Source organism: Drosophila simulans, chromosome X, assembly GCF_016746395.2.
Source record: "Drosophila simulans strain w501 chromosome X, Prin_Dsim_3.1, whole genome shotgun sequence".
In the NCBI taxonomy this organism is placed as follows: domain Eukaryota; kingdom Metazoa; phylum Arthropoda; class Insecta; order Diptera; family Drosophilidae; genus Drosophila; species Drosophila simulans.
In genome coordinates, this window is record NC_052525.2 from 13,300,518 (window position 1) to 13,317,696 (window position 17,179).

At 45.0% G+C, this 17,179-nt stretch overlaps 3 protein-coding genes across 7 annotated transcripts; 1 reads left to right on the forward strand and 2 right to left on the reverse strand.

The window, feature by feature from the left end:
- Positions 1-217: 217 nt before the first annotated feature.
- Positions 218-8,985, reverse strand: LOC6725896 (chloride intracellular channel exc-4). Of its 2 annotated transcripts, none has more exons than XM_002106855.4 (4): positions 8,565-8,985; positions 1,175-1,684; positions 641-751; positions 218-574 (listed from the first exon to the last, which is right to left on the reverse strand). In XM_002106855.4, the coding sequence occupies exons 1-4, from the start codon at positions 8,649-8,651 to the stop codon at positions 497-499; spliced, it is 786 nt and encodes a 261-aa protein (XP_002106891.1). In that variant the 5' UTR covers positions 8,652-8,985; the 3' UTR covers positions 218-496. The 2 variants fall into 2 exon arrangements, with proteins under 2 accessions (XP_002106891.1, XP_039154077.1); XM_039298143.2 differs by lacking the exon at positions 8,565-8,985 and adding an exon at positions 6,103-6,126.
- Positions 8,986-9,607: 622 nt separating this feature from the next.
- On the forward strand, positions 9,608-12,641 carry LOC27208712 (nuclear pore complex protein Nup93-1). The gene is made up of 5 exons (XM_016184274.3): positions 9,608-9,893; positions 9,957-10,137; positions 10,217-11,020; positions 11,094-11,719; positions 11,798-12,641. Exons 1-5 carry the CDS (start codon positions 9,733-9,735, stop codon positions 12,492-12,494), a joined length of 2,469 nt encoding a protein of 822 aa, XP_016022700.1. The 5' UTR covers positions 9,608-9,732; the 3' UTR covers positions 12,495-12,641.
- Positions 12,642-12,672: 31 nt separating this feature from the next.
- Positions 12,673-16,990, reverse strand: LOC27207721 (LIM domain-containing protein jub). 4 transcript variants are annotated; one of them, XM_039298139.2, is made up of 7 exons: positions 15,269-16,990; positions 14,859-14,888; positions 14,187-14,327; positions 13,949-14,118; positions 13,634-13,696; positions 13,378-13,543; positions 12,673-13,309 (listed from the first exon to the last, which is right to left on the reverse strand). In XM_039298139.2, exons 1-7 carry the CDS (start codon positions 16,635-16,637, stop codon positions 13,062-13,064), a joined length of 2,187 nt encoding a protein of 728 aa, XP_039154073.1. In that variant the 5' UTR covers positions 16,638-16,990; the 3' UTR covers positions 12,673-13,061. The 4 variants fall into 4 exon arrangements, with proteins under 4 accessions (XP_039154073.1, XP_039154072.1, XP_039154076.1 ...); XM_039298138.2 differs by having other exon boundaries at positions 13,634-13,711; XM_039298142.2 differs by lacking the exon at positions 14,859-14,888.
- Positions 16,991-17,179: the final 189 nt, after the last annotated feature.

A 17,179-nucleotide genomic window follows, 5' to 3' on the forward strand; every position in this document is an offset into this window, starting at 1 on the left:
TATAAAATAAACATTTTGAAGGAACGGGAAGCGCTCCTTCAGGCGATCGATACATTTTAATTGACAGCGAGCTACATAATTATATTCATGCGTTTGCCTGTGTACATCTGTATGTCAAACACAAATGTTTTAATATTAATTAAGCAAACAAACATGCAGGCGGGCCAAGTAAGTCAAAGCCTTCTCGATAGATTGTGGCTGGTGTTTTGTTTTTTTCTTTTGTTTTTGAAATGGGGTTTAAATTAAGCATAGCTGAAGAAAGGCAACGCGGCTGCTTAAAGAACACTTGTTGTTATGCTTGCTATATATATAGTAGGTATATATATATATTTATATATAATATATGCATGGGTAGTTATATCCGTTAAGTATACATCTATGTATAGTCCTCAGAGTTGCTGCTGCTTGTAAAGTTGTCCAAAATATTGTGGTTGCGATTGCTGTATACTATTAGTTGATGTGTGGTGTGGCTGCATGGCTCTGCTCCATAGGAAACCTACTCCGAAATATCAATTGGAATGTATGTGGTAAACGTGGGCGTCTCCAGCTCCTCGTGCTTCTTCATTTTGAGACTCTGCAAGTGGCAATGGAGTTTCTAAGTTGGAGCCCAGTAAAATTGGCACAATGGCAAGGTACGCACCTGTTGCAGCTTGTAGTGATTGATAATGTCCTGGTCGGCCGGGCACGATTGTGTGAAGGCGTCCAGCTGGTACATGTGATACATGTAGCGCCACAGGGCCGTCAAGTGCGTCTGCAAGGAGTCGGATAGTGAGAACGGTGAGTCATTGATGTCTGGTCGGGCTTATTCAATCGATTCTATAGCTGATTGGACTTCGATTTAAAACCCATTTACGGTTAGTGGCTGCAGCACAGACCACTCACAATCAAAGTTATACAATGTAATAGCCTTAGATAGAGTTGCTATTAAATCTATATGGCAATACAACTCATCGCATTCATTCTTGCGCTATTAATCATTTGAGCAAAAATTCACAAAGCCACCAAGTCAATATTTGCCCTCTGCTTTCTATTCGCAAATAAACTCTTTATCAGCAAAAGTTTTCCTGACTAATCCATCAAATACGCAAATACGATAATGCAGTATTATTTGCGCATCGAAAGAGTTTCTCCTCCTACCGCAGCTGTGATACCCTGGAACCCCCCCACTGCTTACCGGGATTTCAAAGTCGACGAAGTACTTGCCCGCCACACGGATGTGCTGCAGGCGCGGCATCAGCTCACAGTCGAAGCAGCACATGGTGTCGCCGGTGAGGAAGCGCGTGTTGCGCGCGGACAGATGATCGTTGATCTTGCGCAGATGCGAGAGCAGGGCGTTGTTCTTGGCCTCGTCCTTCTTCACCAGCATCAGCTTCAACTTGACGTACAGGTTCTCGATCAGGGTGGCCACCTCCTTGTCCTGGACGAACAGATTGTAGCCGCCCGGTATGTTCTTCATGATGTGCCGCTCGATCTTCTCGTTCTCCAGAATGGCCAGCCCATTGTCAATGAGGATGGGCGGGTGTGTGGCCTCGAAATTGGTGCGGAAATCGGGCGGCGGCTTCTGCATATCCACCGTCGTCACCTTCAGGCTGATCGTCTTCAGTTCGGCCAGCAGATACAGGTCCATGAAGTACTCCTGGCAGAACAAACAGGCGCCCTTCCGCCTGCCATCGATGGTCGAGGCCTGCGAATCGAAGCGGAAAATAGTAATAAAATTAGGGAAACAAGCGTTTATTTAATCGAAAAGCGAGAGGGGTGCGGTGCCTGCAGCCGAAAATGTTTACTTGGCCATTTCGATAAGTTGGCTTTGCGGCGATACCATCAAGTGTTAATGTGGGTCACATTCCGGGGACTGGGCATTTTTCCAGCGATTGGACATTGCCTTCAGTCCACTTAATGAACACATAATGGCACATCGCGTGCCGGCAATTACTGATAAACACAAATCAAACAGAAATTTAACAAAATAAGACAACATAGTTTTCCATTATGATCATGTGACATCATCATCATCATAATCATCATAACCATAAACGTTCTGCGTTGTTCAACCGCCCAGCGTGGCGTGATGAGCCATCGAGGTTTGTTTGCTCGCCATTTTTTTGTTTTTGGGGGACCGGAAGCGATCCAAAGGCAAGACAAGCGACGTCGAGTGGACGACGACGACGATACTAGCCAAGCCAGACGAGAACTCTGCATCGCTGCACTGCCAAGGCCAGTGGAGGATAGGCAGATACATTTGTAGCTACACAGATGGCAAGATAAATAGTGAGACTTGGCGAACGGCAAGGCAATGCCAGCGCCACAGGCTACAGTGAGCACTGGCTAGTTGAGCCAGGTCTCTGCATCTGCATTCCAGCAATATCAAGCCGCAGATAAGGCAGGTATTAACAGATTAAGCGTATTTATTTACGTGATTATTTATAGCTGCCAGTGGTATTAAAACAAAACAAAAGGCGGAAATACTTCGAACTTCATCAAGCGTTCGGCAAATTTTAATGGAATTTATATGAGCATGATTTTGTGAATTTCGCACTGTTCCGCTTAGCCGGTATCCACTGTAGATCGATGGCATTGCTGCAGCTGAGAAGCAGCTAAAGCCAAACACATCACACAAATGATGACGATGATGTCATCAGGCGTGCGGTGTGTGAAGTTTACTTGTTGATTGCCGTTGCCAGCTTTTTTTTTTTTATTTGCTGCCCATATTTAACCCCCTCCCCCCCTCCCCCCTCCCTTGGCACAAGCATTTCTGCTGGCGTCGATAGCCGGCTTAACTTCAAATAAGCCCCAACGCCAGGCGGCAATCAATGTGCGTTTATATGGCACTGTGCATATTTGTATTCGTTAGATAAGCCAGCCTGCACTGCTGTTTTCACACAATTGCCACTACAGCGCACAGAAAGCGAAGAGAGTGAGCAAATCTACTGGCTGCTCAAGAACGAGGTTGTCGTGGAGCTGGGAGCATTCTCCAAACTCCACAGCGAATCCATGAAGTTTGCTACGCGGAGTAAGTATGTATGTATCTATGAGTATATGGGTATTTCTATTTCTATTTATATGTCTATACACCCACATCGTTATGGGTTATGGGTTATATATGGTTACGGTTCAACACTTGCCAAATACACATTTAGACTAAGTGATAAATATGATAACGTGGCGTACGCAATAATTATCTCCAGTTAACTTGTCGGTTTGTAAATTCAATTTTACGCACCAATTGCTGGCAATTAAAATATTATTTCGAATGCGAAGTTAATTAGCATTGCCCTGTGTGTTAATGGCTTAATAGCGAAACCCAGCCAAACCAAACCGAACCCAACCCATTTTCCAGCCCACATGGTCGCAACATAATCAAACTATGAAAGGCAACAACAAAAAAAATAAAAAAAATAAGCTACAATGATTGTGGGAGCGGTATTCGTATAATTTTGTATCTTTTTTTTCATTCCGCCGCGGTGCTTAAACGGTTCATTTGTATTCTTTCGCACATTATTAACTGTGCACGTTCGTTTACCTGGTCTACGCACTTCCCTCCACACATCCACAGTCCATGGCCCATAGCCCATAGCTCCAAGCTCCAAGCTCCATAAATTCCCAACTGACCCGGATTACTTTCAGTCCGTCGCACATATTCGTTCCGCTCGTATTTGTATTTCATATTTTCTTGGCCCGCATTTTGTTGACTCGATTTTTAAGGCCGCACTAATTGTTGCAGCAAGTACAAGTACGAAATTGTTAAATAAAACTAATAATATCGCATTACAATATTTTTGCCATCTCTAGCTAGCGTTGTAGTTTGCAATATGAGTTGCACAAATTGGAAATGGGAATTGCAAAATGCAAGACTAAGACGTGTGGCAACGTCGAAAGGTCAGTCGAAGTCAGTCAGTCAGGCAATCATCTCGAGCTACAGATACAAATACAGATACAAAGTATATGGAAAAAACTATGGATACAGATACATTTACAGATAGAGATACAGATACAGATACATAGACGGCGGTTGCAATTGACGTTTTCAAAATAGAAATGACGAGAGAAGGCAGGCCAAAAAGCAGTTAGCAAATGTCAAGTGCCATTCACGTACATATGCTTTAGATACATATATGTATGTACATATATATACTTTATATGGCCACATCTGGCTAATAAAAACTGACGGCTAAATAAATACCTAGCCAATATAAACGTTCGTCTTTGAATACGTTTTCGTTGTAGAAAAATAAGTTGTGGTTTTTTTGTTTGTTTTTTTTTTCCGGCTAGCCACAGAGGCGGTGAAAACTATAGATTTTTATTTTAGAGAAAAACTATAGATTTTCCATTTATTTTACTATTAAAGATAATTAATCTACCCATCTTATCAACCATCATTTTTGCATACTAAGTATTTGTGTATTGGTGAAAATGGTTGCTTAAACAATTGTTATGATATTTCGAAATGTTTAATTTTAAGCCCTATTATTTTGTACGCAATCGTACGCCCGTACATAGATATATGTACATATATGTACGCACTCAACATCTTCGATTTGTTTTCCTTTTAATTGTAAATTCGTGGCGCGATAAGATAGAGGGCGGAAAAGTTAAGCAAAGTCAAATAAAATGAAATTCGTAAGCTTTTTGCGCCAGCGACCAGAAATCGTAAATGTAAACGAAAATGAAATTGTTGGAATTAGTGGATGCCAGCCATGCTTTATTTTATTTTATTTATATTTTTGGTTCTTTTTTCTGGGTTGGGATGTGTGGTTTTATTTTGGGAACCGGTTCGCTGACAGCTGCAGCGTAATAATTTAATTTTAATCATGATCATGATGTTGGGGGCAGATGTCAACCTTGAGAAAAGCTTTCTTCGCACTCGAAGAGCGTCGATTCGATTCGATTCTCAAATGCCGGAGTTCTTTCATGGGTGCCACATAGGTACATGTATATTTATAAATATATATATGTGTGTATGTGCCATATCTTATCAAAAGTCGGGCGGCGGAAGTTATCGCCGCAGTTCGGTGCTGATGATGATGGTGCCTGATGAAGTAATAGCCAAAATAATAGAAATATAATCAGGCCAAGTGGTCGCATGGCAGGTGAAGTCAGCCGGCATATCTTGGGCCACAAATTTTTAATGGGCTAATGGGTTTTCCAATGCCTAATCGCATTTCCACCACCCAAAAACCGTTGACAACCTATGCCAAGGTATGTTCAAGAATTACGTTTAAATCTTGGTATTATTATTAAGAATCATATTGCACTTAATACAGGTAAAAAGTCATAAAAAATATACGATGTGAGTTACAAAAGGAAGTTATGAACATTAAAATGGAAAACAACAAATAAAACTCCACTAATTGTCAATTAGAACGAATGCACTTCAGTTTTGAAGTAAAGCGAGGGAAAATTGTGGGGGCGGGAAATTGTGGGCGGAGGATGTCAAGCCTTTGCGTGTTTTTCTTGGCTAAAAAGCCAGTCACACAGCAATGCACACACACACACACACAGAGAACGTGGGGGCGTGAATAAAACAAGAAATCAACGACTCAACTGTCACAAAACACAAACCATAGAAGCGGCAAGGAAGACACGTACAGTGGTACTTAGATTGGATGCACTTCCTTACAAAAATCCATATATATTTTTCGAATTTATCAGCACTTTAAAATGGTATTCTAATTTCAGACATGTCTATTACTCATTTAAAAATATATAGCTTAAATATATAAAGCAGTAATAAACAATAAATTAGGCATTATGAATTCCCTATCAATGCTTTAAAATATTTCATTTTATTTAAGTTTTTAAGCCAGCTTTATATTGAATGCCCACTCATTTCTTTGCAGTGTGTAAAAAGCGCCGTATTTACTGAGTGCAGCTTTTCATCTCGACTCTTTGCTGCCCCGTTGAAGTGACAACAAAGAAGCGCATTTTCCTCAACTCAGCACAACTGAAGCCGCAACAATCGCTTGGCGTTCAGTTGCAACAAAAGGCGCTAATTTAGCTCAAGTTTGCATGAGATTTATCCTTGGGTGGGAAAGGTTGCCCCAAAAGAAGGCCATTGTGTGTGGCAAAGAAACGAGTGCTAAGTGTTTCACATAAGTTACAAACCTCAAGCATTTGATGTATGTGCGTAAAATGAGGTAGCTAATTTTCTTCGAGTGCATTGGCGATCGCCTTTTGTTTTGATCGACGCTTTGTTTTGATTCGATTCGATGGCTTGGCCAATTTCTGGAAATCTCGCGTGGGCGATGACTCGCGGGCAAAGGCATTGGCTTTGGCTTTGGGTTTTTGCTTGAAACTGAAACCAACACCAAAGCCAAAAACCGAACTTGGAGCCGCAGCCAAAGCCAAGTCAAGGAGGCGGAAAAGCGCGCACGAGAAAAACCTGTTTAGCGTTCAATGATTGTTTTGTTTTGCAGCAAACGAAGAAACAAGAAAACACATTTGTATTTGTTTGTTGCCTGCACGCGCGGAACAGAGAGGCATGCCACGATCCCCAGCTATATATGTATGTAGCTGGATCCGCCGCTGCCACACTCGCTCCCCTTGAACCCCACAGCTGAACAATAGCAACAACACAGCTTTCCTCGGCGGCGGCAAATTGAACTTTCACTTTTTCGCTGGGAAATGGCTATGGAAATGGAAACGATGGGCCTTACATGGAGTGCGTTGTTATGTCAAAGATGCTTCTGTCACTCCTCTGCTGCAGTTTAACTATTGCTTTTAACTGGCCAAAAATCCAGGCAAAAATGAAAGAAGAAACAAAAAAGAAAAGAAAGGAAACAGGTGCTCCCAAGCACTTTCTCCCACGAAAACAGGAAAAGGGAGCGGGCCATGGACCATTGGGTTTTCGGGGGAAAATGGGGGATAAGTTTCGAAAGTGTTAGGACTAAAACATGGATCATACGATATGAATAGAATATGACTACTAATTTTAGCCATTACATATGGTATTGCTGTTTATTTTGGGAACAAAACTGGTTACGAAAACCTATTTGAAGTACACGATTGCTCATGGCAGTTGTTTTGCGGCGATTGGGTTTTTTTTTCTTTTCTTTTGGGAATCGAATGGTATAACACATGTTTGGGTTTAGGCAATGCAAAGGTGGGGGAAATTACTCATGGGCAGACGACTCGAGGTGCGGCCTCCATTTGCGTGGGCTGGATGAGTGGCCAAGTTGAGTCGAGTTTGCCAATAGAATCAACAACAGCAGGGCTCCAAAGTGTTCCGAAAACAATTACAATTACTTCGGCAAACAGTGGGAACCAACAAAAAAACAAAGTTAAGTGGAGTCATGCTCGACTTACAATTCCGGGAAAAAAAATAAATAGATTGCGGCCTATACTAAAAAAAAAAAAAACAGAAGGGTTCGTAATCTTTGACTCATTTTGCAATAATAGCACTCTTAAGAAAGATGCCAATGAACAATTGTTTTATCACAAGTTTTTTTTTCCACAATCGAAGAACAAAACTGATAAGAAAAGCGTTGTATTCGAGATGTCTTTTAAGTATTGGAAAAAAATCGAACAAGTTTTTGTTATCAATAATTTGTAATACATAAAGAAAGAAGACGCTACATATTATTATATATATTATATCATTAAATTAATCACACTTTAGGAATCTACTGCTATTATCTTGACCGCAAATGTGCGGAGTGCTAGCTTTTTGTTTTCTTCGATTTTTTGGAGGAGCATGACGTATGCGTCAAGAAATTTAGAAATCACTAAAAGATAAAAAAGAACCTCTAATTCACACACACACACAGAGAAACGTGCTGGTGGATGCGAAGGGGGCGGTGCGGGGGGCTTAGAAGAACTATGAAGAAGGAGCATTTGTTGAGCAATTGGCGCAATGAAATGTGATTAAAGTTTTTAGCAGATAAGAACCGTAGAAATATGTTACGTTCCACAAATTTCAGACTTTGCACACACAGCAATATCATGATAGTTATTGAATATTAAAAATATATTTCATATGAACAGCTCTAATAATTTGGAAAAAACGATGGCTTTAAAGTATGGCACCAAAAAGGTATGCTGTAAAATTTCATTTGGAATGCCAGAAGTTTCAAAATCAAGTTGATGCTTTAGAAATGGTTTATCATGGAGTTCTGAAAATCATAACTTAATCAACAATTTCGTTCTGTGCAGATGTGCCCGAGTGCATGTGTATGCGTGAGTGTGTTTGTGTGTGTGAATGTGCGATAGGGAGAAAAGGAGAAAACCGGTTTTGGCGATGCTTAGGAACCGCAAGGCGAAAGAGGAGCGTCGGCGAGGGGGGAGGGGGACGGGGGTGTGTGCTAAACGTATTCTGTTCGTTTTAACCAAATGTGACACACTGCAAAGTGCCACAGTGAGAAGCAGAAGAAGAAGACAACGAAGAAGGAACAGAGGAAGAGGATGAGGAACAAACGGCAGTTCGCGTTTTCCCAGTCGCTTCTTGTTTTTGCCTTTGTTTGCATTTGCTTCTGCTTTTGCCCCGGCTGCATTATTTTCACTCTGCACGGAAATTTGCGCAGAGCGAAATGGAAAACTGCAGGGGTATGCAAATGTCGCTGTTCGCTCACCTTTATGATCAATTCTATCTCGGGCACATCGAATTTACTGCTGCCGTTCGTCTCCTGGCTCTGCTGCGATTCCACTTCGGACGACATTGCGATATTGTTTGTTTTTATCGTTTGTTCTCGATATCTCTGATCAGATCGAAGAGTTTTTTCTTTATCCGCGTGACGAGGTGCGTGCGTGTTCGTTTCCTTTTCGCTTTTGTTGTGCTAATTTCCTTTGCCAATACACACACTCACGTACACAAGCTGTAACACACACAGGCAGCACACTCACACACACACAGAGAGACGGAGGGAAGAAGAAGCTCGCCTCGCAGTGTTTAAAAAAATATGCCGTTCTGTTCTACGATTTGCGCGCTGCTAAAGTCTATTCACGATTGAATTGATGAGCCGCTGAATAAACCAATCTGCACTGCGCGGAATACACTAACGCCTGCTGTTCAGCGTTACCAGACCGTCCTGTCTTTCGGCTAGCTAGCCTATAAATACCAAGCTAATACCAAATGTTTCTACAGTTGTAAGTACTCCCTCCCAATATCAGTTGTTATTGGGACATTTCAATAACAGATTGCGTAATGCCAGCAATATTAACAATTAAATAATTATTCTATTTTTCTACCTGTTGCTCGCATAGTAAATAGGGTATACTAGACTCGTTGGAAAGTATGTAACAGGTAAAAAGAAGTGTTTTCGACCATATGAAGTGTATATATTCTTGATCAGGATCTATAGCCGGAATCGATCTGGGCCTGTCCGTCCGCAATTTATATCGGTATACCATACCCTCCTTACACCAACAAAACTCCCATTTATTCCCCAATAATCGATATTCCAGAAAAATTATGAAATTTTGCGTTCGGGGAACTCTTTTGTTTTGTAACAACTTTTAGGTATTGAGAAATAATTTCTTAGTCTACTATCCATATAAATTTTTTAATTTAATATCAAATATTTCTTATTAAATCATTTGTAGACATTATTATAGTTATTATTATACAAAACAGTTGTACTATAAAATATACCAACAAGAATACCACCGATTGCAAACATTTTGGCGCTAAAATAATCCGGACTGGTCGCAACCAGGTGGCAGCACTAGCAGCTTGGTGTGCGCTGCGTTAAAATTATTTTTTTTTTGTCGGCACCGGCTTTTCCATCCCAATATTCCGACATGGATCTGATGGAGCTGCTGAAGCAGGCCCAGCGCCTGACGAACGAGACTAATACGGACACGGAGGTGCCGGGCGTGGAACGGACCATGTCCCAGGTTCTGCAGGCCACCAAGGAGTTTCACTCGCGTGTCACTCAAATGGGCACCAATGATCTGCAGGCGTGAGTATTTCGCTATAGGCCATGCGCCAACAATTGTTATGTTAACCGGTCATCCAAATGCAGCCACATACTGCTCGGCTCTAAGGGCGTGGATCTGCCCAAGCTCACGCAGAAGCTAGAGTCGCTCAGCGCCCGCCAAACCTTCGAGCCAATTGATCCGGTGACGGAGACCAATGTGCAGGCCTATCTGAAGAACGAGCGGGAGAACGCTATACTGTCAGTTATTGATGAGACAAATCGCAGTGTGAGTGCGCGAAACGGCATGCTCCAGGCAGACACCAAAAATTCTGAACTTTCTATTTCCATTAACTAATCCATTGCAGATATTTAAGTCTGTGGAGCGACAGAAGTGGCGTTGCATCTATTCGGAGTGGGGCGAGGAGAAGGAAGCGCTGCTGAACGCTCTGGTCGGACCGAACCAACAGGACTTCCCAGTCCAGTTTCATATGGTGCCCACGGCCATGGCTGATAAACCCACTCCGTACTCCCAACTGAATGGCCAAGAGCAGATGTACGCTGAACAGATCGCCATCCACAACCGTTCAAACATCCTGGGCAGACAAGGCCCTAACTTGATGACGACCTTTGCCCAACTGGCCCAGGGCTCCTTTGACGATGAGCCCGTGACCGAGATGTGGAACGTATTGGATTTTATGACCGCGTTGCCGCCAGTCTCGAGCAGCATCGATCCAATCAAGAATCGTCAGACATCACCGCAATTCGTTGATCAGGCCCGCACGTACTTGGAGCGCAGATATAGGACGTATATGAAAAAGTTTATCCTTGCGAATTTAGTCAAAGCGCGGCGGGGCGGAATCCCCAACGTGTACAATATGGTCCGCTCTTATGTGAGCGTTACTCTCCAGGAGCAGCGAGCCCTCTTCGGGCTGCACGACGTGAACAATGGCCAGCCGTTGTGGCCACATGTTTACTATAGCTTGCGGAGTGGCGATATGGACGCGGCTGCGTTGTACCTCAAGGAATCGGGAACCTGCCCCGACCTGCTTACGCTATTGACGTTGCGGAAGAACGGCGATAGGGACACCTTGATGGTCAAGCTTGAGGGTCAGCTAAAGTTGGAGTACACCAGCAGACTGCGCTCCTGCTCGGATCCCTACAAAAAGGCGGTGAGTGCTCGCCTTTTGCTAAAACTTGTTGCGTATATTCGTGCTAATCATATGTTTTCCTCTTTTCCATTAGGTATACGTCGTATTGTTGGCGTGTGATCCGCTCTTCACTAACGCAGAACTGATGCGCAGCATCGATGACTTCCTGTGGCTGCAACTGTGCATTCTGCGCAGGGAGGACCAAAGCGAAAACAACCTCGAGCAGCTAACGTTCAGCGGCCTGCAATCGCTCATTTTGGAAAAGTACGGCGAGAACTACTTCAATGCGCGTGAGAAGGCGCCGCTATACTTCCAGGTGCTGACGCTTACCGGCCAATTTGAGGCCGGCATTGAATTCCTCGCCCGCACCGAGAAATATCGAACGCACGCTATCCACATGGCCATTGCCCTAAACGAGATATCCATGCTGGGAACACCAAGTTCCGTGGAACAACCGCTTTTGAGCTCCGAACCGGACGACCCAAAACCCATGAAGCGACTCAATCTTGTGCGGCTGATCGTCATGTACGCCAAGTGCTTTGAGAGGACGGACACCAAGCAGGCGCTGGAGTACTATTACCTGTTGCGCCACTTTAAATCCGAGAAGGGCACTAACGTGATGCTCACCTGCGTCTGCGATCTGCTCGTTGAGAACTGCGACGACGCCATGCTAAAGCTGGTTTTCGGGACGGAGGATAAGAAAAACTCCTTGCGCTATGGGTAAGTCACGTTTGGTACTTTCAAAACATTTCGAAATCCTTTTGGCAAATAGCTAATGGTTTATTCTCTTTTATTTAGCGGCATATATGCGGAATTCCAAATGCAGGAATGCGATAAGTACTCCCTGGCCGAAATGGTGGGCGATGAGTTTACGAAACGCTGCGACTACGATTCGGCCATCGAGCTCTACTTTATTGGTGGCCAGCTGGACAAGGCGCTGCGCTTGGTGAACGCGCTACTGGCACAGGTGGTCCACCAACCAACGCAGAATGGAAGCGTGCGTAACCGGCTGGGCAATTTCATCAAACGACTAGATGCGGCGCTGACCGTGCGTAAATCGGACTTAGAGCCTCAAGTGGTTGTCACATATACGGTGCTGACACAGGTCAAGGAGTTCTTTGACCTCTATCACAAAGGCGCATTGCGTTCGGCATTAGAAATCCTGACCAACAATCATCTGATACCCGCCAGCTCATCGGAAGTGGACGAGTGTGTGGCGAACACAAAGCGCATGGGTCCCGAGGTCATCAAGGTGCTGCCCGATATCCTGCTGGCGGCCATGGACATTGTGTACCAGGAGTATGTGAAGCTAATGGACTCGAATGAAAAAGCTTCCGCTTTCTTGGATGAAAGCAAATGCCTCAACAAGGAGCCCGCCGTGAAACATTTGCGGGACAGGGCCAAGGCATTCACCAACATGGCTGCCAGCGTTCCATACCGAATGCCCTCGACCACCAACCAGCGGCTCGTCCAGCTGGAGATCCTAATGCACTAATTAGCCAGACTACTTGTACATTCAGTTGGCCTAAAATGAAACTAATGATTTATTTATGATTTATGATGCCCACGTTTTAGGCAATCAATTAAAATTTTGCATTTTCGCTTCTTAATATCCGAAATACATACCACAACATGCCATTAACCCACTGGAATATCCACAAAAGACTTTCAGATCAGAAGCATTAAGTATTTTATTGCATAATTTGAGACACCATTTGCTATTGCATTGAAACCTCAAGAGGTCTCAGGAACACCCCAGGACGTACATATGAAAAACACATCAATATACTTGTATCAAAATAGTATTGCCAACAATGGTTGCCAACTGTCGGAGATTTCAGGAATCCATTACATAGTTGCTAACAGATCCGTTTGGAGATCCTAGTACACTGCCATAAAAATGAAGAAAAAAAGCCATTAGCTTGGCCTTTGTTTTGTATAAATGCATTTGTTTTCACTTCTGTCTATTTAAGATAATATTGTTAATTGGAATAAGTTGATTGCGATAGTTTGTTCTGGTTTTGTGCGCCACTCAGTCGAAGGTCGGGCTGCGCCGCTCCGCTCATCCCATATACTGGTACGAAGCGCAGACGGGCTCCTGGTGACGGGCGTGCGGCGAGGATTGCAGCGCCAGACGTTGCAGGTGGCAACCGCGGCAGAGCAGGCGCCCGTCCAGCGGGTAACAGCGTTTGTCCGGCTCATCGGTCAGCTGCATGCCGCACTCCTCGCAGATGTAGCAGTCCACGTGGAAGTCCTTGTCCATCGAGACGACGCGCACAGTTTCGTCGGTGCCCTCGACGGGAGTGATGCCTGCCGAGAATTGCCGACGATTTCGGGATTAGCATTGACGTATATTCGGCATGAAGTTGTGAACCCACCTTTGCCGCAGCTGGCGCACTTGGGCGCAAACATTCGATGGTAGTCGTTGACGCAGTAGATCTTGTGGTCCACGTCCACGGTGAAGGGCACCCCGTCTAAGCACTCATTGCACACACAGCACCGGAAGCAGCCCGGATGATATGACTTGCCCATGGCCTGCAGGATCTGCGAGAGGGAAAGAGCGAGAGCGACGTCAATGTGAGTACAAGTTGCCCAATTAGAGCGGGATGGAAACGAATGAAGTGCAGTACGTACCATTTCCATGATCAGATGGCCACAGATGGCGCACTTTTCCGCCGTCTGCTGGAAGCCCGAGTACTGCAAGAGTGAATTCTTATTATTATTAATTAATGGCGTTGAAATCATAACAAAGCAAATGAAAAGGTAATTGTGTCAGTAACCAAAAATACCGATATATAATCATAAATGTAATCAAATTCAATAATTACTGATCAAAACAACAACACAACACAGTTGGGAAAGTGTTTTCTCAAAATGAAAGGGAGTTATTACGGGGAAAATCAATATTTTTCAGTCCTGACTAAACTGCAACTACAACTATCTTCTCACCATGTAGTCCTCCTCGCAATAGACCCGACCATGCACATTGTAGAACGCCTTGCCTCGCAGCGCCCGTCCGCAGGAGCAGCAGATGAAGCAGTTGGTGTGATACAGATTGCCCATCGCCTGGCAAGCCTGACCGGCACCCTTCACCTTCTCGCCGCATGTGTGACAAATGCCTGGTGATTGTAACCGATATTAATGTGAGTCAGAAATAATAGTGTGGTTGAGTGCTAATGATACACACCAAAGTATTCGCCGTGCTCCTCGCTCTGCTCGATCTCCTCCTCCAGCTGGCGGGTGAGCTCCTCGATCTTGCGCTGCGCCTCCGTCGGGCCAGCCGGACGCGGCGGGGTGACGCTATACGGCAGCAGATTCTTGGTGAGACCTGATGGCGGTAAAAAACAAATATTAGGTCATGCTATTGACTTGGTTTGTAAGGCCAAGTGAAGCTTAGTCAGCTTAGTTAGGAAAAATCGAAAATAAATATGCGGGCGCATTGTTGGGGCAAACTAGGCACGAATAATCAATCGCACGATTATTAGTCATGATCGAAAGTAATTACAATAAGTAAATCAGGAAAAGAAGGCTGGACAACAAATACTTGATTGAAAAATCAAATCAAATTAAAACAATATTTTTCTAATTATAATTCCCATCGACAAAACACAAAAGATATTTTTGCTTTAACGATAAAATCCCAATTTCAATCATGGTGAAATGAAAATGAAAAATATTGCATTCGAATCGGTTTCGGTTGCCATTGAATCGGTTCAGGTAAAGGACTTAAAATTAAACCGGTTAGCGGCAACCGTTTGACCAAAGTTTGTCGCCCCGCCAACCGGTTTATGATTGAGCGATGAGTGATGACACGAACGGAACCCAACCCCTTGGAGAAACCAAGCTCAGCCCGTCATACCTCTCCTGGGTTTCAAGGCAGCGTTAACGGCTGCGTGCAAGCATTTTTGGTGGGGGAAGCATTTGGATTCATTAGTTTGATTAATACAATCTCGAATGGATGGTCGTGGCAGTGATGGAATGTATCCATGTAGGCAGAAGCATGCATACATAGATACTGAAATATTTTTCACATTCAATACCAAGCCAGGCGAAATACATGTCTATACCTTATTATTATTCGATATTTAAATGATAGCTTTAGTTTAGTAAAGTATACCATGCAGCTTTAAATGAATCGATAGGATTTTGGCTCACTTTTCTATGTTCTTGGTATATGTATTGCATGTACTTCACCTAGGCGATGCAGTGTCTATTCCATCACTTAAAGTAATTCGCGATTTTGGGAACATACGATCGTCAGTCGCTTACCTGTGCTGCCCTGCGAGGGAGTGGGTGATGTGGCCACCGCCAGAGGAGCCGTCATCGCAATGGGCGTCGCCCGCAAGGAAGCGGTGGATGTTGGTGCTGCTGGTGCCGCTGCCGCTGATGTCGGTGCATTGGATGTGGCTGGTGGAGCTGCCGTGGCCATGCCCATGGCCAGTGATGACGTTATTATTGGTGGTTCCTGGACAGTTCGCTGGGCAGTGGCTCCCGTTGCTGCCGCCCTGCCGGTAGCCAATCCCGCTGCCGTATTCCTGTTCAGATTCGCCGTCATGCAAACGTAGTCAGAGCTATTGATGTCCTCTATATAGTTGGGATTAACGGAGACATTAATGGCGCCGCCGGGCGACTTAATGGGCGTGTGCTGCTGCAGTTTGGCCACCGACTGCGCGGTGGGTACGGGACTTAGGTGGCTGGGTAGCGATAGATTCCTATATCGTTGCGTGGGCGATCCCAAGGAGCTGGAACTGGCCGTATTGCTGCTAATGCTTCGCTGGTGCATGGGCGAGGCCAGCAGCGCATTGAGATCCAGACCGGCGGTGGACGAACCGCCCGAGGAGTTGGACGTGGGCTGCATCTCCTGATACATGGTGGCGGTCGCCGGCGAGGCCTGTGGCTGTGCCCGCTGGCCAGAGTGTGGAATGATGTTCTCGTAAATGGGCGCAGCATGCTCCTCCAGATCGCCAGTTGGCCCCAAAGCCGCAGAACGACCCGATGGTGGTGGTGGTCCTCCTGCTCCTCTGACCGTTCCCAACGATGCAGTTCCTTGATTCTCTGGCACCGGCGTGTGTGCAAAGCGCCCAGCCCGAATGGGCTGCATCAGCAGATAGCCGTTCAATATGGCGCTCTGCCTGCTCCCGGGACTTTGAGGCTGAGCCCTCTTGTGGTTTGAATCGAATTGGCCGTAGAACTCCAGGTTCTCGTATACCGGCGAATGCTTCTGCGGGGCAATCCGCTGGCCCAGAATCTGTGCGGTCGGTGCATAGATCTGTGCACTTCCGTTGTGCGTGTGCTGTATCTGCTCCACTGGACGGGGCGTGGCGTATTTGGAGGCGGCAATGATGTTGCCGCGCTCGTACAGCTTATAGTCCTGATTGTGATGAAGGTGTTGCATTTGCTGCATCTGATGTTGCTGCTGCTGCTGTTGACTTTCCTGCAGGTAGTTCTCAATGGCGCCCGGTGAGCGCTGGTAGCTTCGCATGGCCACGCCCCCGTCGCCAGGGCCACCACTGCCGCCCCCTCCTCCACCACCAGCACCACCTCCCCCACCGATGTGAAGACGCTGCATCAGCGTCTCGTAGTCAGAATCGGAGTTGCTGGGATTCCTCGCCTGCGTCTGCGTCCGCTGGGTGGTCATTCTGTCTTTTAATATATATGTATATTTATCCTCCAGATCCTGCTCCTCCTCCTTATCGTCTTCTTCTTCCGTCTCTCCTACTCCCTCGCCACACTTGCTGTCTCGCTCTGCGGGGGGGACGCCGCCCCGAAATCAACGATTGGCTCGCTTTTCCCGGTCGGAAAAGTCCTTAGCTAACTGTGCACGGCTAGTTGGCAATCAGTCAGTCGGCTTTTCCTTTATTCTATCAGCTTTTCTGCATTTTCTTTGTGCGCCTGCATTGGAAAATCAAAAAATTCGTACAGTGAAGTGTGACCGCCGCGGGTTACGTTTATAATATACCATCCGGAGGCAGACGAATATACCACAAAATATACTGCAGCTCATCGGGAGTATACGCAGCTCAATAGGGCCACTCTAAAATATCCAATACATATATTTAAAATTTTTTTTAAAATCTTTCAACGTTATTATTTAAAACTGTAAATTTAATTACAATTCTACTTATTTCTTCCTTATATTTTTTAGCTTGCAATCATTTCAATTTCGAAAAATTTGTGGTG